General features: G+C 40.3%; 1 protein-coding gene across 1 annotated transcript in view; it reads right to left on the reverse strand.

Moving 5' to 3' along the window:
* Window positions 1–23,300, reverse strand: part of tmcc3 (transmembrane and coiled-coil domain family 3) — a 132,964-nt gene extending 109,664 nt beyond the window's left edge. Inside the window, exon 1 of the mRNA XM_008110859.3 lies at window positions 22,871–23,300. Coding sequence (XP_008109066.2) covers window positions 22,871–23,065 — 195 coding nt within the window. The 5' untranslated portion in view covers window positions 23,066–23,300. The remainder of the gene's footprint in view (window positions 1–22,870) is intronic.
* Between the last annotated feature and the right edge of the window lie 4,363 nt (window positions 23,301–27,663).

The raw sequence follows: 27,663 nt of genomic DNA on the forward strand, positions 1-27,663 counted from the left end.
ATTCTGGAGATAAATATTTTAAGCAAACTAAAATTGATACAATGATGCCATTTCTTGAAGCAGAACAAAGTCCAAACCATAACAGGCTTCTTGGACAGTGTGCCATGTGCCCTTTGATCCTGAATACATTAAAGCTGCTCTTTATATATTTAGAAGACTAGACAGACACAACATTACAAAAAGTAATAGTATTCAGAGCAGCTATTTTCTCACCTGGTATAAATCTACATCAAAAGCTGTAGAGTGGATTCAAGTATACGATTTATATGGGGAAAATCAAAAACAACCCATAAGTGAGAATAAATTTCCTTTACCAAAATAATCAGCATAATTATGTGTAAGGAGAGAGATATTGAAAAGCACATAAAAAGCATTATAGGAAGTTCATTTTAGTGAGTAATATATATTAGTCAATGCAAAAATAAAATTATCCCTTCCTTTTGGTTAAATGCTGCATTCTGAATTCACTTTTTCTGTAACATACACCTGCTGCAGAATACATAGTGACCATCTATGGATAATCCCAAATTCTTAGACTGAGGCTATAAATAGCTTTCCAGCAAAATATTTTTTATGTATGGCACAGGAATGTGAATCAGTATGTGACCAGGAAGATGATAAGTCTTAGCAAAGTACAACAATAGGTATTGGCAAAATGAGGCAAGTGAGAACAACCAAAATTAATCTGTTTGTTCAAAAGCAATTGTATAGAAAGAAGAGTGTCACAGCTGGAGTCCTATTATGATGTAAGATGTATGTTTTTGGGCTACCATAGAATATTAAGCCAAGATGATTACAAGATTGCTTCACAACTGGCAATAAAAACACTGCAGGCAAGCTCTGCATATTTTATGTCACAATGGTATGGGCCATAAATAAACTATAACACTTCTTCCATTCCTTTGAACAGAAATCTGTATATTAAATATGATTATGGCATATTGTCATTAGAAATATTTATTTTGTCTCTGAGAATAGCAGAAATAGTAAATCTTTGGCTTTCACACTAAAACTGTTATCACATTATAACTAGAATGCATCAGAAGCATAAGAATGAATGCTACATTTTAAAAATGCTGGTCATAAATTTTAATTCTAATTACTAATCAGACATTTCTGAATAAATATACTTTGCGGATGTTCAGTTTTTCATATGAATTCTGAAATTTGATGGTGTAGACCAGGGGTCCCCAAACTAAGGCCCGGGGGCCGGATGCGGCCCATCGAAGCCATTTATCCGGCCCCCACGGCACAAGGGCAGAAGGGGGTTGGGCTAAATGACCCAAGGGGTCACTTCTTCTCTTACAACCATTATTATTATTACTGTATTATTATTATTATTATTATTATTATTATTATTATTATTATTATTATTATTATTAACATTGAGGCTGGATGGCCATATGTCAGGGATGCTTTGCTTGTGCTTTTGGTGCACAGAGGCAGATGGGGGGTTGGACTAAATGTCCCAAGGGGTCTCTTCCAACCCTCTTTATTATTATTTTATTATGACACAGCAAACAAGATAGACATGCTGGATTTCATATCACAAAATCACAAGTCGAACACTTCCCAAGTGTCTAGGACTGTGTGATGTATTTTCGGATGATGCGCACAGATCCCAGTAGGGTGGCCTTTTGCAGTTGGCAGATCGTAATCCTATCAATGTCTACTGTTTCCAAATGCCGGCTGAGATCTTTTGACACGGCACCCAGTGTGCCAATCACCACCGGGATCACCTGCACTGGTTTCTGCCAGAGTCTTTGAAGTTCAATCTTATTTTATTATTATTATTATTATTATTATTATTACTATTAACATTGATTGGGTGGTCATTCATCAGGGGTGCTTTGCTTGTGCTTTCAGTGCACAAAGGCAGAAGGGGATTCGACTCAATGGCCCAAAGGGTCTCTTCCAACCCTCTTTTTTATTATTGTTGTTGTTGTTGTTGTTGTTGTTGTTGTTGTTATTTATTGCTCAGTGGCCAACTATAGTCCGGCCCTCCAACGGTCCGAAGGATCGTGAACTTGCCCCCTGTTTAAAAAGTTTGCGGACCCCTGGTGTAGACATTGGTGATTGAAACACAGTCTGATTCTACTGTAATTCTCTGGAGTGCCTTTAACATAATGGGTTACATTAAAATTAAGTGTGATAACTAATGGAAAACCTGCTTTCTCTTAATTCTCTGCGCTGACATAATTCACTGAGACACAAGACATAGAAAACTCTTGTGCTGAAGCTAAAAATGAACTGTCAGTAGAGATATGGAGCTCTGCACAGGGATTTCAAAACTTTCATTTCATAAATCCAGCATTCAACTTGAGGTTAAGCTTCACCAGGTGGGATAATAAAGTGCTGTGATGTTAAATCAAGTACAAACTTACTAAGTAATTACATCTCACGCTGTTACATTTCTTCCTTTGGATAATTTTTATCCATCTGGTCCTGCTTGAATCAATCACTGTGGAAAGAGAAATATTTTACTGTTGCATTTAATAATCACTTTAGCTTTATGAGGTGTAGCAAAGTTTGTTTAGACTGCACATTATAATGGCTGCAGGCACACTTGCTGAAATATTAGATATATCACAATCCAAAGAAAAGCTTTGGACTGTTCAGGAAAATCCTTTTTGTGACTTTTTTTTAAGCAACATGGACACATACATACTTAACTAGCTCTGAGATGATAGGAAACTAGATCTTAACCAAAATTATATGGTTGGAGGCAGGAGGCCTCGCTACTGCCACTCTGAGTAATCCAAACATTGTTTCCTACAAAATATTTCCCTAGGTATAACACCAATGCTATTTTCTCTCTTCACATATTGTCCTTAATTAATGCCTTAAAGAGACTGTGGAAGCACTCACAAAGTCCTACTTGTTCAAATGTACTACCTTAGAACAGTTAATCATGATGAGGATATTTGTTCAGATACATCTCCTCATCACAAGTCTTCTGTCATGGAGAACAATGGCCCTTTCTGCCTTTGTAACATATTCCACAGTGGTACAGACACAGGAGAAAAATATGCCACCTCCACTACAGCACTTATCAGCCAGCTTAAAGCGAAATGAATTCATGTCATTTCTCTTCTGATCTTTTTTCAGATCTTAGTTTGAGTAGTGGTGGAACTGTCCTTTGACTTCCTGTCCTGTTTATATAAGATTCATTGAAGTAAGAATGGGGGAAACTATCTATTGAGGTTTTGTTGGTCTATGCCTTTCATTACCCTCACTCACCTCTAGGAATGTAGTCCCAAGCATATACAAAGCCAAGCATCAAAGCTAAAACATATTTTGCTTCTTTAAGAACAGTATTGTATAGGCAATCCCCAAGTTACAAAAATCCAGTTTACAAACCCATGGAAGGGGAATTCACTCCTGAAAGAGTTATCATGGAGAAAAGGTGTCTCCACTGAAGCTTTATCACCAATCCCTGTTTCCACAACAAGTCCAATATTTCAAAATGCAATTATCACAGGGACAGAAAGTGAATTGAAATCTTCTGAACAAGAGTACAAACAGCAAAACAAACACTAAAGGGGTGTTAATCTTCCCTATGCTATTCAAAGCTAGCTAGCTAGCTAACTAGATAGATTGATCCAATATATAGATATATAGATGGCTGGAGTTCCACTTAAAATGTACCTGTTCTGATTGACATATGAATTCAACTTATGAAGAAACCTACAAAACCTATCTTGTTCATTACTTGGGGACTTCCTGTATAGGGATAATCATGGGTATCTAAAAACAACATTGGAGAGCTTGATAATGTCTTCAACAAAACATTTCTGTTTCATGAACAAGGCATTTTTAATTAAGTATCTTTGTTTCTGAACTAACAGAATAGTTTTAGCAGATGTGCTGTTATTCTATCATAATCTAAACCATTCATGCTCAGCCTAGCTATTTAACAATATCCATTGATTACTTAGGAAGAAGAAATTGCAATAAAGAATTTATGATGGCTATGGGCTATCAGGGGCACTGCTTTCATTCATAACAGGCTCATAACCGTGAAGTGCAAGTTGTTGTTGTTGTTGTTGTTGTTATTTTACCATAGTCCATTTTATTTGGGCATCAGGGTTTTTTTTTTAATCCCAGTTTATTTTTTTAACACACAGTTTGCTTTTTTACTCTAAGATGAATGGCAAGCTTTTCTTCTTTTGGGTCACAAGTTTCTGTTTGCCAAGATATGCACCACAATTTCCTCTACCATATTCTCGGGGGTAAGTAAATAAATCAAAACATGTGCTAAAACAGGATCCCAAAATCAGTCTTGAGATGCCAATTTTTACTCTGTTAAAAGGTGATTAGTACATTGGGAGTATCCATTATGTAAGCTTTTGTTTCTTACCAAAGGTTAAATATACTAGCTGCATTAGCTCCCACTTACTCTTTGTCATTTCTGCATTTGCCCTTTTTCTTCTTTTGCCACTACTAGTCTTTAGACTGCAAAGAAAACTGTACCACACTGTTGGGTTTCTTATAAGCCGTAGTGTCCTCTAATCCAAACAAATTAGTTCAGTCCTACTATGGTGACTGAAATCCTCCCTATTCAGGCCATAGGATATCAGTGACTGTATAAAAAAGGTTAGGGGTAGCCACTGGAACCTTCAATATCTGCTTTAAATGTTAGTATAGATAGTCCCTGTGTTACTAACATCAGACTTACAAACAACTCATAGTGAAAGAAATCTGCCCCTCTGATGGGAAATTCACTCCTGAAAGAGTTGTCATGTGGAAAAGGTCTCTCCACTGAAGCTTTCTCACCAATCCTTGTTTCTACAAGTCACATTTTTCAAAATCCAAGTATCACAGGGACAGAAACTGAGGTGAAATTTTCTGAACAAATACCACAGGGGTGTTTGTTTACTCTTCCCTCTGCTATCCAAAGCTAGAATTGTCTGTACAGTGTTCCCTCACTACTTCGCCATTTGCTTTTCGCAGATTCGCTGTTTTGCGGTTTTTCAACAAACACTAAAAGAATGTAATAAACCATTAAAAATTAGAATTTTTCCTTCCTTTCTCTCTCTTTCTCTTTTCTTCCTAAGGAGAAGCCTAAGGAAGGAAGGAAGGAAGGAAGGAAGGAAGGAAGGAAGGAAGGAAGGAAGGAAGGAAGGAAGGAAGGAGAAGCCGAAGGGAGAGAAAAGGCGGCACCATCATGCGCGTGTTTGTAAAGAACACAAATATAGTGTCCCTACTTTGCGGATTTTCATTTTTCGTGGGTGGTCCTGGAACGTAACCCCCGCGATAAGTGAGGGAACACTGGATAAGTTTTAATGGAACTATAATGTATTAAACCCTATTCCCCCTAAGAGGTTCAGCACCCTGGACAGGTCCTCTAAGGCTAACAACATTTGGATTATGATGATGACAGAAGATCAAGCTTGGACTGAGGAGCATTTACAGGGGGGGGAAACCCCTATGGCTTCAGAAGAATGGTTATGGATGTGCCCTTCCTGAATAAACTGAACACACAACTTGTTTAAGTTACAAGATATTCATGAGAAACTCAAGAGAAAGTGATGGGATAAGGATTAGGACATTGTCTCTAATATTCTCAAGATCAAATGAGTAAACATATTATTAAATGTTATTCCCATTATAAAGTTGTTTAAAGGATTTTTAAATTTAAAAAGAGACATAAATGCCTTGAGTTCTCTCAAGTATATTTAATACATCAAAGTGCTTTCTCTTTGAGACTTAGTCAATAAAGTCCAAAACAAATCCAAATGTGATGGCTTTTCCCCATTTATATTTATGTAGTTCAGCCTTAAGCTATTTGGCTGTTCATTCTGTTCTTCTAACCTTATTAGTAATTTGGCAAACTGCAGGCTTTCTGTGGCCAAAGCTTAACAAATTCAAATTAAAGTTATTTTAAAGTTTCTAGTTTTGTATGGAGTTTCACATTACTGATCCCTGTGCATCAGACAGTAAGTGCAAACAATCCCTGCTGTCAATCAAAAAACTTAATTCGATTGAATCAATTGGGTTAACTCAATTGTTTACAAGCTGGTGTCCTCAAAATGTGGCAGATTAAAACTTACATCATTTCCATAGAGTACAACCTCTGGTCGTATTGGCTAGGGATAAATGATGTGAGATGTGAAGTCTAGGGGTGGGGGAAGGAAAATTAGGGGAGTAGTGTTTCCTGATTTTTCAATGACATATTTTCAATTTTAACACTGGAAAAAAAGAAAACTGGGGATCATAAGAAAAAAAATCTCTAATTAAATATTTTCCCTTTGTAATGGGTGAAATAAGTTTTTTATGGAAAGCTTTAATCAAAATGTTTTTTTTCCTCGTGTCAGGAGCAACTTGAGAAACTGCAAGGCACTTCTGATGTGAGAGAGTTGGCCGTCTGCAAGGACGTTGCCCAAGGGATGCGCAGATATTTTATCATCTTGTGGGAGGCTTCTCTCATGTCCCTGCATGTTCTGATTAGGAGAAAGAAACCATATGTGTTTGTCTCATGTTGCTTAGTGCACACACACACACACACAACAGAATGGGCAAAGTGCAGTTTTTTTCAGACATCACTGAACTGCAGCTCCCATTAAGCCTAGCAAATATAGCCAATAGTGAAGCATACTAAGAGTTACAAACAACATAGGACTGGTTACTCTTTGCCCATCCCAACCATAATGCAAATATCACTTGTATTATATAAAATATTCCTGACTCTTACACATTGAAGTAAAAAGTAAGAAAATGTCAATAGCGTAAGATCTTAAAAGAAAAAAAAAACATTTCAAAAATATTGAGCAGTATATAATTCATTTCTTTCAAAGAAGCAGGAAAAACTTTATCCATCTGTGGCCTTCCAGACTACAGTGCTTCCACCATCATCACACCTAAATCTGATTTAGAAGTGGGTTTTACATAATTTTCTTTTATTTTGGTTGTGTGAACAAAAAGCTGTGAAAGTCTTTACAGTTGTACTGAATAATCCATATCTATGGCCTTGGGAATATTCCCTAACCATGAAGAATTAATTAGAACCAGCATTACTGATTTCTAGTAATACAATTGCCATATTTGTCCAGCTTAGTTTTATTAAATGGTACATTTTAATATCATGGCTTTGACCTGTAATATGCTTACATTTACACTGACTTTTGCAGTTTTCCTCTGCCATTTTTGTTGTTGTCCATCCTGCCTACGCCACCTTTTTTGTTCTTTTCCAAAGCAAGCATACAAACCCAGTCACATACTTGTGTTCTCAAAAGAGATATTACTGACACTGCAGCAAACCCAAACACATTTGCCAGAGAGAGAGAAACCTATAATTCCTTCTGAGCAGCAGGGTCTGTGTGCCTGTTGAGACAACGGACTAGCACTGTATAATACAAATGTCACATTTCAGCCTGAGTTCACCAAATGCATTTGTGGAGTGATGCAATAAATTCTGTGAGATAACTGTGAAAAACAGAGCCTTCAGTCCTGTGAAATGTTATGAACTACTAAGCCTTTTCAGTCATTTGCTGTACCCAAAAACATAAAGAATGGCACATAGGAGGAAACATAGTAAATCACTGCATGATACATATAACTTTCCTAGGCATGCTGCTGAGTTTTGAACGAATCAAAATAAGGAAAATTAGAGCAAAATACTTATCAAATTTTATTTGAATAATAGACTACATTTTTTTTTTACTTCAACCAATGCAGAAAGAAGTAAAGAAACAACAGACACCATCTCCAGAAGCCACAATACCATAGGAAAAGAAATAAGAGAAGTGGGGCTAATCTTGTAGCTATATATAAAATAGGCTACAAAAGGAGTCTAGACAGGTCGATATAAACACACACGTATGTGTGTGTGTATGTGTGTGTATAGTTGCAGTCAAATGTCTTTAAAAACAGCCATACAATACCAATATTGGTTATACTTTAACTTACTCCATTTTTCAGAATGGGAAATAAAGCCTTTATAATCTAATATCAGACTAGGAGTTTCCCTAACACAGAAATAAAAAGCAAGAAGAAGAAATACATTATAGTGGGTCCTTGGTATCCGCTCGGTTTTGACTCCAAACGTCTGTGGGTTCTCAAGTCCCTTTTATATACATTTTATTTGCAATGGCATAGCAAAAAGCTATCACTTACATAAAATGGCTTTTTAAACAAAATCAAGGTTTGGTTTTTGAAATTCTTTTGAATATTTTCAAGCCATGAATGGTTGAATACATGGATATAGAGGGCTAACTGTACTCTTATTTCTCTTCCAACCTACTAACCTAAGCCCAGCATGTCCTCGAGCATGGGTTGCTTATGGTGGGATGCACCCCCAAGAAACCTAATGTGTCTTTTTATTTTAATGTACTGTACATAGACAGATGCTTGCTGAAACAACTCCTGTTGAGAGTCCAGCTGCCAGACTTGGCTTCTTTGCATAAATTCAGAGGAGGTCCATTCTGAGCTAATAGGCAGCTCAGATAAAAGCTGCTCGATCTACTGTTGCTGCTTTTGAGAAGCTTTTCAAGATCAGAACACTAAAAATACATGGGATGTGTTTTGTTGTTGTTTGTATTGTCACTTCTGACATATGATAACCCTAAAGTGAAACCATCAAGGTATTTTCCTTTTACTTCCTCTGAAGCTGAGAAAATGTGATTTTGTGACTGGTCACCCAGCAGATTTCCATGGCTGAGTAGAGATTTCAACTCTGGTCTCTAGCGTTAACATCCAACATTCAAACCACTATTCCACGATGGCTTTGCTTGTACAAATAAGATATTCTCGTTGGTATAGATTTTAGAGCAATTGATTTACTTGTAATAGCCTCCAGGTTTTTCTGACTTATGATACATTACCCTTTTTACAATCTGGAAGCAGCAAGTGACAGCTTGTACAAGTACATTTATTGAGCATGTGATCACTGCAGCTATATGAAACTGAAAGAAAGAATAAAAGTGAGCAGTGCTCCCCCATAAATCAAACCGCTCAGATTCTAATCTTATATTTAAAAAGATGAGCTAATTCTGTAGCCCTTGTAGAAACACCGCAGTTTGACAAAATGTGTATCCACTTGTGGGTCCGTTTGTTTTACTGACAACTGTCAAACTGTTTTGTAAACTGCAGGTGCCCTCTGTATCCCCACTTTTCAATGGGGAATGGGAAAAGTGGAAGTCAACGAACTACAACTCCCAGAATTCTTCTTCATTGACCTTTGCTGGCTAACAACTTCCAGGAGGCCCCAACCTGGTCACCCATCCATGCTGGTGATATCATTCTACCTTTGTATATAGATGCATAACATAAAGTAGTTTGGAACTATCGATTTACATTTATTGTCCCTGCATTTTTTAAAATGATAGTGGCCTTTATTGCTGCAATGTTCTCAAGTATTAACAGCTAGTAAAAAGTGATCCAATCTATTTATTACATCAAGATAGTATTTGGGGCACAAGATGCATAATTCTGGAAAGATTATACACTGAACTTTAACTTGCATTTTATTGATAATGCTTCAGGTTTGGAGAGAAGCATGTAACATTAATTTCTGTGTTTAGCCTGAACAAGTTAGAATCCATAACTTATAAATCACCTTCTTTTCTTTCTTTTTCAGTCTGACTCCAGATATTGTATGGCTGTTAAATACTTCCAGCCCAAGTATAGATCCTTTGGAGAATCTACCACTTGTTTTCTTCATTTAAAAACCACTCATTTATTTCTAAATGTCAGCACTTTAAATTGCAGGAAAGGAGATTCCACCTGAACATTAGGAAGAACTTCCTGACTGTAGCTGTTCAGCAGTAGAACTCTCTGCCTCGGCATGTAATGGAAGCTCCTTCCTTGGAGGCTTTTAAACACAGGCTAGATGACCATCTGTTGGGGCTGCTTTGATTGTGCTTTCCCTGCATGAGAGAGGGTTGTACTAGATGGCCATGTGGTCTCTTCCAATTCTATTATTCTATGATTCTATGAAAAGTAAATATATGGCATTTTCAAAGATCCTTCTCAGAGAGAAAACATTTTTCTTGATTCCATGTTGCGCCCCAGCGCACCGTTTTACGCAGTCCGACACCATGCAGGGATGAAGGAATCCACTAAGTAAAGTTTATTAAGAAAAACAGAAAAGATAAGAAAGAAACACAATAAAAAGGTACAATCCAAAATCCAAAAGAAAATCCAGAAACTCCAAATTTGCTGGGTATAAGTGATATTCAGTTTCATGAATCAAATCACAGGAATGCAAGAACTTGGAACTGCATGTTGAGGCAAAACGGAGAAACAAGGCAAAATCCGTACACTTGATCAAATCTACATCGCGAATGTGAGAACAAAACAGAGCATAATCCAGACCAAAAACCATGAAGATCCGAACAGGAATTACAATCCAGGAACTTGAAACTGCATCAAGAAAACATGAACAGGACATACAATACAGAAACCTGAACACTTGAAGCAAGACCACAGAACTCAGGAGATATATCCACTTGAAATACAACATTGTTCTTACAACGAGCTGCATGCTTGAAGCCCACTTAAAGGCCTCAATTCCCTCGCTCGTACACCTGCTTTTTCGCTGCTTATCTTGAAGCCACTGGGAAAAGCGAATCTGTTTTTCTTTCACATTTTTGCGGCGCAGCTGTAGCTGCTCCAACCTAGTAACAGACTCATACACCGCCACATTATTCTCAGGAGCAAACTCTGGCAGGTTTCTCATGAGAACAGATTTCACTTTCTCTAACATTTTGAAAACTCCCAGGAGACTCACTAATACATCTCTCCATGCCACTTCCATCCCCCAAACCTCTCTCCTGAGACCCCACAATATCCCCTTCCTCATCCTCTGAAGCACTAGATTATTCACAAACCACAACAAATCACAACAAATCACACACTCTTACTGAAAATATGGCACTGTCTAGTTGATTTTTGATTGGCTAGGACTAACTTAGTAAAGAAACAGGAAGTTAGATTCAGTCGAAATTGGTCATATTTCAAATGCACTGAAATCAATGGGACTGGGCAGTGATTCCCAAGACTAATGACTGACTTAATTTTTTTTTAATGGCATGAAGCTAAAAGATCAGCAAAAGAAGCTATTGCAAAAAGCATGTGAAAAAGAATCAGTAGAAATACCAGGACTACCATAGTGTCATTCCGTTAGACCTCTTCCTATATCAAATCACACCACAATTTTGTAGCTAAAATATTTTTTAAATGACATTGGTGACTTTAAAAACGAGCAAAAATACCCAATCTGCACTGGTACCCATTATGCATGGATCCTGTTGTACATTGGTTCTACTGTACATTGGGTATCAATGTGTATTAGTGTGATGACTTATGGGCCATGTAGTCCCGTTCCTAGTACTGTTGTGGCAGATGAAGAGGAAAACTTGGGTTTCCCACCGTTTCTGCCAGATTTGGAGCCCTTGCAGCTGCAGGATGTTTGCCCACAAGAAGTCAGACAAACAAGCCTTGAGGAGAAATCTCCCACATTTTCGCGCCGCCTTTATTATAATCAAGATAGACACGCGCGGGAGGCGACTCGCCGAAGTGCCCGGATAGCTGCCAGACAATTAGAAGATTAAGTCTACTTCCCTTGGGAAAGTTTAAGGAGTCCTGCATCTGGACAGTTTAGGTTTCGGTTCTTGTTCCCCAGAGAAAGTCTGCTTTGGCGGGAAAACAAGATCCTATATAGATGCTTGCCCACAAAGGGTTCCTTGCGGAGTCAATTCATCAGCTTCGGGAGTAGATTGTGTGTGGACTACGCTACTCCAGTTTCCAGGACCTTGTCTCGTTCCAGCCCTGCCTTGTCCCCTGGACCTCGCCACGGATTTCCCACGGACCCAGTTCTTGCTCCTCGCTTCTTGTTGCCTTGAATCAAGCCTTGTTTGCCAAGAATCTAGTTTGCTTCCTAGCCTTGCATTAAGCTTCACGGACTAAAGGACCTTGTCAATTCCCCTCACTTTGCTTGGCAAAGTGAGTGTTTCGGTTATTGGATTACAACTTTGGACCTTAATATTTCATATTGGACATTGTTTTCTTGGACTAATTTTGACCTTTCCTGAAAGGTCTACTTCTGAACTATTTTCTACACTTGCTTTTATTAACTTTATATATTTCCTCAATAAAGATATTAGATAGATTCTAGCCTCTGTGTATGGTTATTGGTGCTCTGCAGCCTGGGTCCTGACAATTAGGTGTTTTGCCATCTGTGCTACATAGTAACTTAACAGCAGCCATCTACTGTATATGGATATTACACAATGCACAACTCAATTCCTGTATATGTATATACAATTGAAGATGAAGATCCCCTGCATTATTCCAGACATTGCTTCTTGACATATATATTTTTCTTCACCCTAGAAATGTTTCTGAGCAAATATTTAGCACATCCCTAGAGAATTCTGTAAAGTGTTGCTTTCACTTTGGCTGAGAAAGTGTGAAGTGGACAGCTGTAAAGTCAAAGGCAAAGCTCTAAATTTACAAGTTTAAAAACACACACATAACTCAGTAGCTCAGTGCCATGCAGAACATAATTAGGGCATTGGAAGGTAGCTCTTTTCAAAAGAGCATTTTGTGTCATCTCCTTCCTCCATTTTAATTATATCCCACCTTTTCTGCCATGGAACTTCTTGAAAGAAGTTTAAAAATCAAAACAAGTAAAATACAACTGAAACATGCAGACGTTAATTTCAAAATCTAATTAGGGAACCAATAACTTCAAAAACCATTTAAAATGTATTTAAAATTTAAAAACAGTTTTAAAATTGCAGAATCAAGGGTAGTAGAGTACCTTATTAAAAGCTATGTTTTAGAAAATATTCTCGTTTTTTGGAAAAAAATGAGTCTTCGCCTAATGGTGGAAGGACAGCAACCTGGGGAGCCATTCTAGTTTCCCCAGGAAAGAAGTTTAATGGCCCAGGAAAAGCCATGAACAAGGCCCACTTCCACATTCCCATTAGATGTAGCTGTGAGGGTGATGGGGTCAAGTCATGGATCTTTTCAGAAGTTCTCAGGGATGGGTCATCTCTTATAGAAAGATCCAGTCTATGAGATAGCTTGAAGCCAGATTGTTCATTGAAGCTGTACAGACACAGACCAGAAGCATATGAAGCTCTTGTACTGAAGGAGTCCTATGTTCCCAGTAACAAATTTCAAAGAACAATCTGGCTGCAATATTCTGAACCAGCTGCAGCTTTCGAAACAACCCCACACAGAACACAATATACTTGCTTAATTCTCAAAATCTTTTAACATTAAATCCAAGAGGGATGTAACTAAGGCATGTGCCATCATAGCCGTATGTGATATCTCCAGGGATGGATGCAATTGAGGCATTAGAATGAATGGTGCAACACAGCTCCTAGCCACTAAAGAAATCAGAAGCCTCAGGCTCAAGGCTGAATCTGAAATGTCCCCAAACTGTCAACCTGTGTCCTCAGGGGCAGAGCAAAGCTGTCTAGCACAAACTGAATATTTATTGCTTCATCTGCCTTTCAATTGGCCAGGAGCAAGTGTTTTGTTAGGATTAAGTTTCAGTTTAAGAGCTGCGGTGACACAATGGTTTAAATCCTTGTGCCGGCTGGACTGCTGACCTGAAGGTTGGGTTGCTGACCGGAAGGTTGCCAGTTCGAAACTGCGAGACAGGGTGAGCTCCTGTATGTCGCTCTAGCTTGAGGGGACATGAGAGAAGCCTCCCAGCAGGATGGTAACACATCTGGGCGTCCCCTGGGCAATGTCTCTGTATATGGCCAATTCTCTCACACCAGGAGCAACTTGCAGTATGTTCTCAAGTTACTTCTAACACAATTTTTAAAAAGGTTTCAATTTGTTTAGTCCTCCCAACCAATCTAGTACTAATCCCAAACACCAGTTTAGAACAAAAAAAGCTTTAAGTCAACAAAACAGCTACAATGTTGAAAAAGTTTTTTTTTTCATTACAAGTTTGTGCTGTATTAGACAAGAGAGGAACAGACTGATAGCTACTGAAACTATATCAACTATGTGTCAGAACAGATCTGAACTATTTTATTTGCAGAAGATGTGCAAATTCTTTGCAGCAGGTTGTTTCTTCACATTTCCACAATGTATCCATATCGTAGATTAAATATAAAAATGTCCTTGCTCACTCAGATTTAAACCTTCATAAGAATATTCTCTTGCATGAAGCTTGCTAAAGCCATTTATCAGTTGACAATTCTGTTAGGATAGAGCACAAATGCATGGCTATCTGGTAGATTATATTTAAAACAAATTCAATGCAAATAAGGCTGAGGAAGTATAAAGTTGCAATTATTTTAGTGTTAGACAACAACTCTGAGGGCTTCAGGTTCAAATGCCCACATAGCCGTGGAAACCAATGGGGTAGCCTTGGGCAAAACAAAATGGGCACCAAGGAAAAGGGTGAGAAAATTCAAAAGAGACAAGAGCTTTTTATTTTTGATAACTGTTTAAATGATGGTAATGCCATAGAAGACTTCTTTTACACTATACAATTATAAAACTTTGATTCTACTTTTAATTGCTCTTCTTAAAATAATGTCTCTTAATAGCTTCATTAGAGTGTCCATAAAGCAGAGTGTCCCCTGAGGGAGGCTTACATTTCAATTGGAAATCTCATCCACCAAAGCACTGAGGTTTGACAGAGCACTGAGGGAGAACATGAAAGTACTGTCTGCTGTATCCCTTTGGCTTCAGAATTTCACATGAGCTTGTCAAAACAATTAGGGCTCAAACAAATATGTTGTCTGATGTTTAAAATCAGTAAGTGAGTCAAGGTAACCCCTAAAACAAGTAATTAATTAGCCCATCCTTAACCCTATGTTAGAACCAACATGATGCAGTAGTTTCAACATTGGGTTAGGACTTTGGGAGACCAGGTTTCAAATCCCCACTCAGCCACAAAAGCCCATTATGTGACCTTGGCCAAGTTATACTGTCTGAAGTCTCAGAAGAAGCCAATGGCAATAGATATTTGCAGAAATGTGGGCAAGAAAACCACATCATACGCTGAAGTCGAAGGCTGTCAATAACAACAAACTACATGTTATCCTGTTTGTACAAAGATTATTCACATATGAAAAGAACTGAATACATGGCCAATCAATTTCCAAACCCAATGTGGGGAGATCAATGAATTTCATATACAGTACTTTGAATGAGGACCCCACTAAAATATTTTCTTTTCACCATTCATCATATATCAGATGTCATGACAAAGAAGATAGGTGCGACCCAATTAATTCATTATGTATCTCAACAGGTCTTTCTTCACCTTTGTAGTAGCAGTTGCAATTAAAAATTGTGGCCTAAATTAGATACAGGCAACCTACAACAAACAGATGTGGCGTGAACTACAATTCCCATCATCTTCAGGTAGCACAGCCAATCATGTGCAATGACAGAAGGTACAGTTCAGTTGTATCTGGAGGGCCACACCTTACCTACCTTGGGATAAATCCAATTGCTAGCCCCAACTAAATCAGACAGACAGAATCATCAGTCTGCAAACATGTTGATTTAAAAATACCTGTTCATTTAATGAGTCTCTTCTAGATGAAACTGAAAATTATATTTAGATAAATATAAAATCTGTTCTGAGGTTTAAAACACGTGGTTATCATGATAACCACCTGCTTTGCACAGAAGGAGCAATGAAGAGTTGGGTCATCTGATAAACCCTCTTCCTGTCTGAGGTATAATGACTGTGAAATCATTCGCGGCTACCAAACCAAGATAGGCAAGGGAGCTCAGCCACAGAACAACAACCCTTTAATGATAACCCAAGGCTTTTTCAGATCTTACCCTGTGGCTCAGCAAAGGGTAAAGGGGGGAGGGTTCCTCTACCAAAAACAACTCTGTTTATCAGAGAGCTAGAATCACTGATCATCCTGTTTCAGTATAAGGCATTTCTTATTAGCTAATTTGAAGCCCTAGAGGTATTACCCTTTCATTTATTTAAACTTTGAAAAAACCATGAGCACAATAACTTGTACAAGCAGGTTGACTCAGAGACTGCAACTGACATTACTTCAAGTGCAGGAATCCATGGCAACTGAATTCTGAAAGCAAACAGTGGGGAGAAGCTTCGGCTGTATATAGGAAAGTTTCATGGCCTTAAGCATCTAACCTTACACACACATTTGCTGGGAAACAAGCTGATATGGCAACTATGAGGCTTACCTCCAGACAAATGCAAGGGTGGGCGAAGGCATAAGGCAGGGGTCCCCAAACTTTTTAAACAGGGGGCCAGTTCACGATCCTTTGGACCATTGGAGGGCCGGACTATAGTTGGCCACCGAGCAATAATTAATAATAATAATAATAATAATAATAATAATAATAATAATAATAAAAAGGGTTGGAAGAGACCCTTTGGGCCATTGAGTCCAATCCCCTTCTGCCTTTGTGCACCAAAAGCACAAGCAAAGCACCCCTGACAGATGGCTTCCCAGCCTCAATGTTAATAATAATAATGATGATGATGATGATGATGTTTGGAAGAGACCCCTTGAGCCATCTAGTCCAACCCCCTTCTGCCTTTGTGCATCAAAAGCACAAGCAAAGCACCCCTGACAGATGGCCTCCCAGCCTCAATATTATTATTATTATTATTATTATTATTATTATTATTATTATTAATTGTTGTAAGAGAAGAAAAGACCCCTTGGGTCATTTGGCCCAACCCCCTTCTGCCCTTGTGCCATGGGGGCCGGATAAATGGCTTCGATGGGCCGCATCCGGCCCCCGGGCCTTAGTTTGGGGACCCCTGGCATAAGGTTTTGATGGCTCCAATGCAAAAAAAAAAAAAACCCAAAAAAAAAACCCTCAGGCAATTTTAAACCAGAATGTTGCAGACCAGAATAGTAATTCTGATTACTAAGTGCCTAAGTTGAATGGTGTTGGTTCAAATCTCTGCAGTTTTCCACCAAGTAACTTCACTGTGCTAATGTGGTACAGTACAGCCAGTTTGATGAAACAGTTTTCAGTGTTGGACCATGAGACTGGGGTCTTGAATCCCTACTCAGCCATGAAAACCCACCGGGTGACTTTGGAAAAGGCAAATTCCTCAACCTAAGGGGAAAACAGTGGCAAACCTATTCTGAATAAATATTACCAAGAAGACTAGGTTGAGGTCACCTTAAGTTGAAGTCAACTTAAAGGCACGTAACCACAACAAAGCACCAGTGTGACCTCAGAGCTGCAAGGGCAACACAGATGTATACTACAATTGTGTGCATGAGATGGAAAACCTCAAGCCTTCCAAACATTGTTGGGATACAATCCACAACAGCCCCAGATAGCATGGGTAATGCTGAGGGGTGATCGGAGTTCTGGTCCAACAATATCTGGATGCCTACAAGTTCCCAACTGGTCATAAGTACTACTAAACTCACATCTGAACAAACAGGCACTTTTAGTCAAAGGTTGCTAAATTTCCCTTCTGTGTAACTTAACAATTTGGAATTTTCAGACAGAGAGTTTATGATGGAGAACACAATCATACAGATAATCACACACAGCTGTTGCAAATAAAAAAGAGTTTAGGCTGACATTTTTTTCTGTAGTTTTCTTAGCTACACACCATGGAGGTATGATATTAATTATTCACTATTACAGAAAAATTTGTAAATATGCAATAAAACTAACAAATGTTTTACAGATATTGTTCGTTCCCTCACCAATAGGCAATCCAACTTAGCGTGTCACATTACAGTTCAGTTTGTGGCATTCTATTCCATATATCCTCCTTTGCAGCTTTTACATTTATCTACATCAACCTTTCACATATTTTTTTCTAATACCTGTCTGTGTTTCTGTAATGTTTTGTATTGAAATCTGACTTCTGGTATCCTGGTGGTATGCTCACATGACCCTTGAGTCTCAATGGGTCCTATCTCAATCTTCGAGATTTTGTTCTTTGGGGGAATTTAGGAAACATTGGGCATGCGCCACTAAAAAGTTTGAAGTATCTTGTCTTATAAGAAACAGGCTAGAAACAATCAGGGTTGGGGAAGAATGACTACTCAAGACCATGTTGATGTTCCCAGTGCCTTGCTAAATGTCTCCCACTCCTTTATTTGCAAAAAAAGAAAAAAGAGAAATTAAATAGAAATCATTGTAAAATGGGGAACATTCAAAAGTTCGAAAGACTTGTTGAGCATGACAAAAAAGAGGTCTCCCAGATACACATCCAGAGCAATGCGATACCCACAAAATCTGGTAATTGCTCATCCCTGGACAAAAAGAACTGCAAGTCCCAAGTATAGGTTACAATTCTACGAATTGCTACCTGGTCTATGATTTAACAGTAACTTAACCCAGCTGAAAAGAACCTTATACATCTGAAAGAATGAGGAAGTTGGCTGATAAAAGGCTACATGGTAACTGTAGTCAAATTAAAGACGTAGCAAGTATAACAAGTAATTATGTTGTCCTCAACAGATTCCTCAGCTCTCAAGTCCATAGAAAAGAAAAAGAAAAATGTGCCCAAGGCATGTGAATTCCCTGCTGGAAGCCATGAATTATTTTCAGTTTTGCTAACTATTTGATTGGCCAAGTGTCCATGATTTTGTGGCATTTTATGTCCAAAGACACCCAAATGCACAGATAAAATGAACAGCACATTAAAAAAGACAAACTGCTGAGCATCACAGAACATGATCTGCTGTTGCTGCTGCCTACATTTGTTGGGCTCTTCAGCTCCACGGAGCATATGGGGCATCCCTTGGCTTCAGGGCACATCTCAAAGCACCACAGCAAACCAGCATTTGGGGGTTTTTCAAAATGGAAACTGCTTGCCTGAACAATTTCAATGAAATTCTTTTGTCAAAAAATTAACTACTTACAAAGAAAAAGCTAAATGTCTTAGTTAAAAAAAATGCCTAAGAGATGATTTATTTCTCTTTCTAACAGCAATCACAGATGCTGACAGGCCAAACGGGTTCAGCCAAACACAGAATGGTGACAAATGAATAAGCTATCAGCTGCACTGTGAGGAATCCCAAGGTTTTGTAAGTGTGGGTGTCAATGTAGATGTGGCTATAAATATATGAGAGGAAAAACCTAAGCAGGGAGGGGGCACCCCAACCCCAAAACAATCAATAAAAACAAAGCATGCTCAGGAGCCGCATAATTCAGACTTTGGGGGGATCAAACGTTGTCAGAAAACTGGAAATGGGGATTCAATGGCTATCTAAAGCTGCACCTACTACTTGGTATCACTTTAACTGCCATGCTTTAATACTACCTTAAGGCACCAACACTCTTTGGCAAAGAAGGTTAAATACATACCTTGTATAACTATAACTCTCATGATTCTATAGCATTGAGTGGTGCCAGTTAAATTGGTGTCAAGCTGCATTAATTCTGTAGTGTAGATGAACCCTTAGAAAAGAACCTGGCTGGTTGGATTTCTGAATAAGTCACTGAGAAATCACTGCAGCATTTTGTCGTAGGTTTGAATTGTATACTACAAATTAAAAAGTAAGTGTGTCTTAACAAATCTCAGCACAGCCAAGATATATTATATTTACATACATGCACACATTCTCTTCTTATACACACATTCTTTGGTGTAGCACTACATGATGAAAGTTTCTGACAGTACAGAAAATATCAAAAAAACAAGGAAGTTCTCTCTTAGCCACAAGCAACACAAGCCCTCCACTGCCCAGGGATGGTCTTTCCATCATTGTACCAAGTATGAAGAATGGCCAGCTAACACCTCCCAACAAAGGATTCCCTCTAGCAGGTTGTGAGGTTTGTTGGAAACTAAGCAAGTGAGGTTTATATAGCTGTGGAAGATCCAGGGTGGGAGAAAGAACTTTTGTATGTTGGAAGTGTGAACATTGCAATTAATCACCTTGATTAGCATTGAAAAGCCTTGCAGCTTCAAAGCCTGACTGATTCATCCCTGATGGAATCCTTTGTTGGGAGGTGTTAGCTGGCCTTGATTGTTTAATGTCTGGAATTCCCGTTTTCACAGTGTTGCTAACCTCATGCTTCCATGTAGGAATACACAATCAAAACATTCCCAACAAATGTCCATGCAGCCTCTGTTTTAAAACCTCCAGAAAATGAGACTTCAGCTTTTTCTGAGGTAGCATATTTCAAAAACAAACAGCTTTTACTGACATGAAGATTTTTTTCCTAACACTTAGGTGGAATCTCTTTTCCTGCAACATGAATACATTGCTCTGTGTCCTAGTCCCTGAGAGCAGCAGAAAACAAGTGGATTCTGCAAACTGGATGTGATTACGGTCTCTATAATAGTGACATGTGTCATAGTCCAAAGGACGGATAATTATGGAAGTTGTGCTGTTCATATCAATGAGAATCTAGCCACTCAGTTCAGTGATTCATCTAAGCCAGGCATGGGCTTAAGCAGCTGAGGGGGGAAAGGAAGAGGCCTGAGGCTGTTAGGAATGATGGGAGTTGAAGTCCAATACACCTAGAGGGCCGAAGTTTGCCCATGCCTGCTCTAGGCTAACCTGTAGCCATAACCTCTGTAAGTAAAGGCTGCAAGTAGTCATGGGCAGATGGTGTGGAAACCTACTTTTGATAGATTGCCTTCTCAGACAAAAAAAAAAGCAGACATAACCATGGTACCGAAATCCTCCCAACTGCAAGAAAGGCAAATTAGAATAGAAATCTGTGCCTTGAAGCCCTGTGAGTGTGAATCCTCAAACCCTGGGGCCAAGCGGAGTGTCATAACCTAGAAAACAGCACCCTCTCCCGGCTGAATTTGGGAAGGGTGCCTCTGGGAAGCGTGTCTTAAATGCCAACAAGAAACACGCTCGGCAGGGACATCCCTGGTTCCCTCCCGGATTTCCTACATCCACCATGAAACCAGAGAGTTCAAAGAGAGAGGGAAGGCACATCTCTAAAACAACAGGACACCCTTTGACATATTTCACTATTCAGTGTGACATCCTTTCTTATATTTCCCCATCGTGGCCCCTTCTCTCAGCCTTCTTTTCTTCCTCCAGGCAAAACACACTCAGAGCCTTCAGCCGGTCCCTCAAAAGACTTGGTTTCCAAACCTTTCATCCTTTATCTAGAGTTCGAGACACATTCCAGCCTGTCAATATCCCATAATTGGACCCAGTGTGATTCCAGGTGAGGTTTGACCAAAGCAGGAGAGACAATAACTTCCCTGGATCTGGACAGACACTCCTCTTGATGCAGCCTAGAATGGAATTGGCTGTTTTAGCTGCCGCATAACACCGTTGACTCACAGCCAGCTTGTGGTCTGCTCAGTCTCCTAACTTCATGTGTTGTCAAAGGCTTTCATGGCAGGAATCACTGGGTTGCTGTGAGTTTTCCAGGCTGTGTGGCCATGTTCCAGAAGCATTCTTTCCTGACGTTTCACCCACATCTTTGGCAGTGGTTGTGAAGTCTGTTGGAAAAACTATGCAAGTGGGGTTTATATATCTGTGGAAGGTCCAGGGCAGGAGAAAGAACTCTTGTCTGCTTGCAGAAGGTGTGAATGTTGCAATTGGCCACCTTGATTAGCATTGAATAGCCTTGCAGCTTCAAAGCTTGGCTGCTTCCTGCCTGGGGGAATCCTTTGTTGGGAGGGATTAGTTGGCCCTGATTGTTTCCTGTCTGTTATTCCCACTTTTTTTAGTGTTGTTCTTTATGTTTTAATACTGGTAGCCAGATTTTGTTCATTTTCATGGTTTCCTCCTTTCTGTTGAAATTGTCCATGTGCTTGTGGATTTTAATTATGAGAGTAAAGACAAAGATCCACCCAGAGGAAATGTGTTCTTACCATACATCAAGAGAACCACTGACCGCACAGGGAAGCTGATAATAATAATAATAATAATAATAATAATAATAATAATAATAATAATAATAACAACAACAACACTTTATTTATAACCTGCCTCCATCTCCCCAAACTGATGAAGCTGATGAAGAAACAACCTACAAACTATCTACAGACCCACTAAGAAAATCCAACAAATGCTACGTTCAGCAAAGAACAAGAGGGATCCTCTCACCTCTGCAGGAGTCTACCGTATACCATGCAGCTGTGGACAAGTCTACATAGGGACCACCATAGGCAGCATTCGCCCAAACACAAATCAAGGAACAGGAAAGGCACTGCAGAGTAGATCAATCTGAGAAGTCAGCCATAGCAGAGCACTTGATGAATCAACCTGGACACAGCATATTATTTGAGAACACAGAAATGCTGGACTACTCTGACAACCACCATGTCAGACGACACAGAGAAGCCATTGGAATCCACAAACATGTGGACAATTTCAACAGAAAGGAGAAAACCATGAAAATGAACAAAATGTGGCTACTAGTATTAAATAAAATTAAAAATCAGGACAGTAAATAAAGAATAACACTCAAAAACAAGGGAATTCGAGACATGAATCAATCAGGGCCAGCTAACCCCCCAACGAGGGATCTCCCCAGACAGTAAGGAGCCAGACCTTGAAGCTGCAAGGCTATCGAATGCTAATCAAACTGGCCAACTGCAACATTCACTCCTGCCTCAAAGAAACAAGGGATCTTTCTCCCACACTGGGCATTATTCCACAGATATATAAAGCACACTTGACTAGTTTCCAACAGACCTCACAATTTCTGAGGATGCCTGCCATAGATGTGAGTGAAACGTCAGGAGAGAATGCTTCTGGAACATGGCCACGCAGCCCGAACGACTCACAGCAACGCACATTCCAGGTTGCCAATATCCCAGAACTGGACGCAGTGTTGTTTGACTAAGGCAGGAGCTACAATCACTTCCCTGGAACCGGACACTACACTCCTCTTGATGCAGCCTGGAATGGCATTGGCCGTTTTAGCCGCCGCATCACAGCGTTGACTCAGGTTCAGCTTGCCTGCCTTTCTCCACCCCATCCCTTCCGCTTACCTTCCTCAACATGCCGGGCAGGCAGCGTGCGGGGCTGCGGGAGGCCGAGGCGAGGGCAGGCTGCCCGGCTCCTGCGCGCTCTTCCCCCCCGGCCCCCTCCTCGTCGTCGTCGTCCTCGTCCTGGCCCTCCTTCTCACTCCGGGGCCATTCCCTCTTGCTGGGAGTCTTGGCCAGCCCCAGGAGCGCACATTTCATGCCCGCCGAGGCCACGGCTTCCAGCCCGGAGCCCAGGCATAGAGGGGCGCCCCCGAGAGCCAGGGCTGCCTCGCTTGGGAGGACGACGACGAGGAGGAGAGGCGCTTCGCCTCCGAGCGGGAAGAGCAGCGACAGCAGGAGCCGCGCGCGGGCTTGTCTGTATGGCTGGGGAAGGGAGAAATGCAGAGGGGAGGGGCTCCCGCAGCCCCCTCCTCTCCTCCCCCTTGACGAGCGCGTGCGCCTCACGCGCACTCCACCGCCCAGGCGCGCGCCCCGGAGCGGATTCCCCGCGCGAAGAGACGGCAGCTGTGCCTAGGCGCCTCGACGGGGCCAATAGCCATAGAGCTCCGTTCCCACCCAACACACGCACGCACACACCCCACAAAGCATGTGCATGTGACAGGGGGATCAAGCTGCATTGTAATAGGTGGTCTGTGGTTTGCTCTTCTACAAACTCGCGTGTCGTGGTCTCCACTTTGTGGCCCCATTTCTTAAGGTTGGCTCTGCATCCCGCGGTGCCAGAGCGCAATTTGTTCAGCGCCTTCCAAGTCGCCCAGTCTTCTCTGTGGCCAGGAGGGAGTCTCTCAATCAGTTTCAGCCATGGCTTGAGGTTCTGGGTTTTAGCCTGCCACTTTCGGACTCTTGCTTGCTGAGCTGTTCCTGCGAGTATCTCTGTAGATCGTAGAAAACTATTTCTTGATTTAAGGCATTGGCGTGATGTCTGATATCCAAACAGAGGATGGGCCGGACATGTCACTGCCCTGGCTTTATTGGCTGCTACTTCCTGGTGGGTGTCAGGTGGTACAATACCAGCTAAACAATATAATTTCTGCAGTGGTGTGGGGCGTAGACATCCTGTGATAATGCAGCATGTCTCATTAAATGCCAAATCCACTGTTTTAACATGATTAGAGGTATTCCATACTGGGCATGTGTGTGGAAGGAGCTAAAAACTTGGCTATTTAAGCAAGCATTTGAGAATTGCTAGACTACATTGGAAACCATCGGGCACAGGAATGGCTGGTTAAATGGTGATAAATATACTTGGATTGTTTTTATAAGACTATTAGTTTAAATTGCTCTCTAGAGAATTTTAGCCTTTTGCAGTTGGCGGATCGTAATTTTGTCAATGTCTATTGTTTCCAAATGCCGGCTGAGATCTTTTGGCATGGCACCCAGTGTACCCATCACCACCGGGACCACCTGTACTGGTTTCTGCCAGAGTCTTTGAAGTTCAATCTTGAGGTCCTGATAGCGGCTGAGTTTTTCCTGTTGTTTTTCGTCAATGCGACTGTCACCTGGGATGGAAACATCAATGATCCAAACCTTTTTCCTTTCCACAACTGTGATGTCTGGTGTGTTGTGTTCCAGAACTTTGTCAGTCTGGATTTGGAAGTCCCACAGTATCTTTGCGTGCTCATTTTCCAAAACTTTTGCAGGTTTGTGATCCCACCAGTTCATCATTATTATTATTATTATTATTATTATTATTATTATTATTATTATTATGAAAACCATCTAAAGACACATCTCTTCCGGCAGGCCTACTCAAGATAGTTAAGTGTGAATCTTAATCTCGTGTCTTTTGTTGGATGTCTGTTTTCTGTAATTTTAATATGTATTTATAGAAATGCAGTTTTAATGTGGATTTTTATAGAAATGGCGCAGGCGGGAGAGCAAGCCAACTGCAATTGACTGCAATGAATCACTCTGACCAGGAGGTCATGAGTTCAAGCCCCGCTCGGAGCCTATGTTTGTTTGTCTTTGTTCTATGTTGAAAGGCATTGAATGTTTGCCTATATGTGTGGTGTGATCTGCTCTGAGTCCCCTTTAGGGTGAGAAGGGCAGAATATAAATGCTGTAAATAAATAAATAAATAAATAAATAAATATGTCATTTGTTGAATTTTTGCAACGTTCGTGCATAAAGGTACATTTAAAATGCATAGTTTGAAATAGACTGGGTAGACCTGCCGGAGGAAATTTCAACAGCTCAACTCTTGGGTAAAGAACGCAAAGGGACATGATTCCATAGCACGAAGCCGTGGCAGTTAAAGTGGTCTCAACTTGTATTCATTCTACAGTGTAGATGTACCCAGCCTTGGCCTAAATGCTGGTCATGCGTATTTGGGACTTTCTCTACGTTAGAGACTCTGTGGTTTGTAATGGGAAAATACAAAGGCTGGAGAGCCTACATTCGCTACGCCCCTCTGTTGCTTTCTTTTCCTCCTCAGCAAAAGATCTCATATACATAGCTCAAAAAAAGGGCTGCCAATCTGTTTAAAGTGCCCCTGTGGCGCGTGGAAAAACTCCTTCCGCTGGCTTTGCTGTGGAAGAAGAAAATGTTCTCCTGTGTTCACCCAAATCAAGCACATTTACACCATTTATTTGGGTAAATAAAGCCACAGTTCCCTATAATAAGCACTTCTCCCAATCTCTGGTAATAAAGGTGCAGATATCTCAATTATTTTGGTATTAAATCCATAGTCTCCTATATTATGCGTAATCCCACATCTTGGAAAAAAAATATGCAATAGTAAAGAATGAAATGGGCAACAAATTGGCTCTCTTCCCTTTTATCTGTGGCTTCAGCCAGCAGCCTCAATCATCCTGGTAGCACTTGGATATCCGGCCCTCATTCTACAATTCAAAACTGGGCTCTGCAATTCAAAATTTGAGATGTAATGAGCCCTAGCCTACAACCAAACATTGTCTTTGTTTGTTGGCCCTGGCAGGACTGATGCCAGACAAAGAACCTGGGATTATGTTCCAACAAATGTCAGAATATCAAATTAGAATTCACACAGTAACGAAGCAGCAAGTGCATTTAAGGCCCCTTCTACACTGTCATGTAAAATCCAGATTATCTGCTTTGAACTGGATTATATGGCAGTGTAGAAGGGACCTAAGTATGTGTAAAACATGTATTTATTACCTTTTCAGCCTGTATGTGTTCTTTTGTGCATGAATTCCTGCACTTTCTTACTTGCTATGATTTGCATTCAAATTTAAGTTCTTGTCTCTGCTAGTTTATACATTGAGCACCATCGTACTATTATGGATGCATCTACCCTGTAGATTTAATGCAGCAGTACTGCTCCATTATCCGGGCAAAGGCCACAAGAGGGCGCTAGACAGAGAAGGATAGTCCTTTTTTGGGGGGGGGGGGGGGAGGTTGAAGGAGTTAAACCATTTCTCCCAGTTTTCTTGTGATTCCCCTCACCCATGTCACCTCTTTGAAACAAATACAGTTTGATACTACTTTAACTGCCATGACTCAATGCTATGGAATCCTGGGATTTGTAGTTTGGAAAGAAACCAGCACTTTTTGAGAGAGAGAAGGCCAACCCCTATGATTCCATAGCATTGAGCTGTGGCAGTTAATGCAGTGCCAAACTGTACTAATTTTACAGTATATAGATTCATACTAAGACTCTATTTCTAGTCCAGATATATTTTATGGGTAAACTAAGCTACTTCTGCTTAACAGGTTTGAGGGGAGGGGGCAAAATAGAAAAGCTATGCAGGCTGTGGCAGTGGGACAACAGACAAAATTTGAGCTAAAATGGTTAGTGGTTTCAGTGTTTACCTATGACTTGAGGAGACAAGGGTTCAAATCCCTATTCATCCATAAACAGCCATTGGGTGTCCATGGTCAAGTCACACTTTCTCACACTTTGATGAAGACAGTGGCAAATATCAGTATAAATCGTACCAAGAATTTGCCCTAGGGCTCCCTTCAACTCAGAGGCATCCTGAAATCACATAAAAACTATTTTTAATTGTAATCTTTTTACTGTGCAAGTTACATTGAGTGCCAGGATGCACCTATTCTCTAGAATTAATACAGGTTGACACCACTTCAACTGCCATGGCTCAGTGTTACACAATCTTGAGATTTGTAGTTTGGACAGGCACCAGTACTTATTGGCCGCAAGGATGGGATATAAAAAAAAGTTTATCATCATCATCATCATCATCATCATCATCATCATCATCATCATCATCATCATCATCATCATCTTCCATTGTAGTGATTAGCTATGACCGCAGATAAGAGGATCCATGCCTGGTGAGTGTATGCTAAACCAAAACAGCCTTGACAGAAAAACAACTCACCAAGTTGAAGACAAGCCACAGAGGTTTCATACAATTTTACCAAAAGGGATACAAATACAGGCAAGATGCTTCAAACATACAGAGAAAAGCAAGACATCTTATACAGTGTGACAGCTATTCAAACCTCCCTCTCCTGCTCCTGATTGGTTGAAAGAGAGGCTGGTCAGGATCCATGCCCTGATTAGCTGGGAGCTCTGCTGACATCACCAGGCGGGGATTCCCTTTGCGGGGAAAATGATGGCAGTGGATTAGTTGGGCAAGGAATCAATCAGTGGTGCAATGACCTCCCGGCAGGAGGTGTAATTCGGCAAGGTGATGTTAAAGAAATGTTAATGAGCTTTTGATTCACTCAACTGTCCAGTTCTGTGTTGAAAAAAGATAGGAGTTTCAGGAAGCAAAGGTGCAAGGACAAAGATGACTATCTTGGGCAATCAAGGGCTTGGCTGTCAATAAAGGGCTTTAAAAAATAAAAATAAAGGG

Source organism: Anolis carolinensis, chromosome 5 (assembly GCF_035594765.1).
Source record: "Anolis carolinensis isolate JA03-04 chromosome 5, rAnoCar3.1.pri, whole genome shotgun sequence".
Lineage (NCBI taxonomy): Eukaryota > Metazoa > Chordata > Lepidosauria > Squamata > Dactyloidae > Anolis > Anolis carolinensis.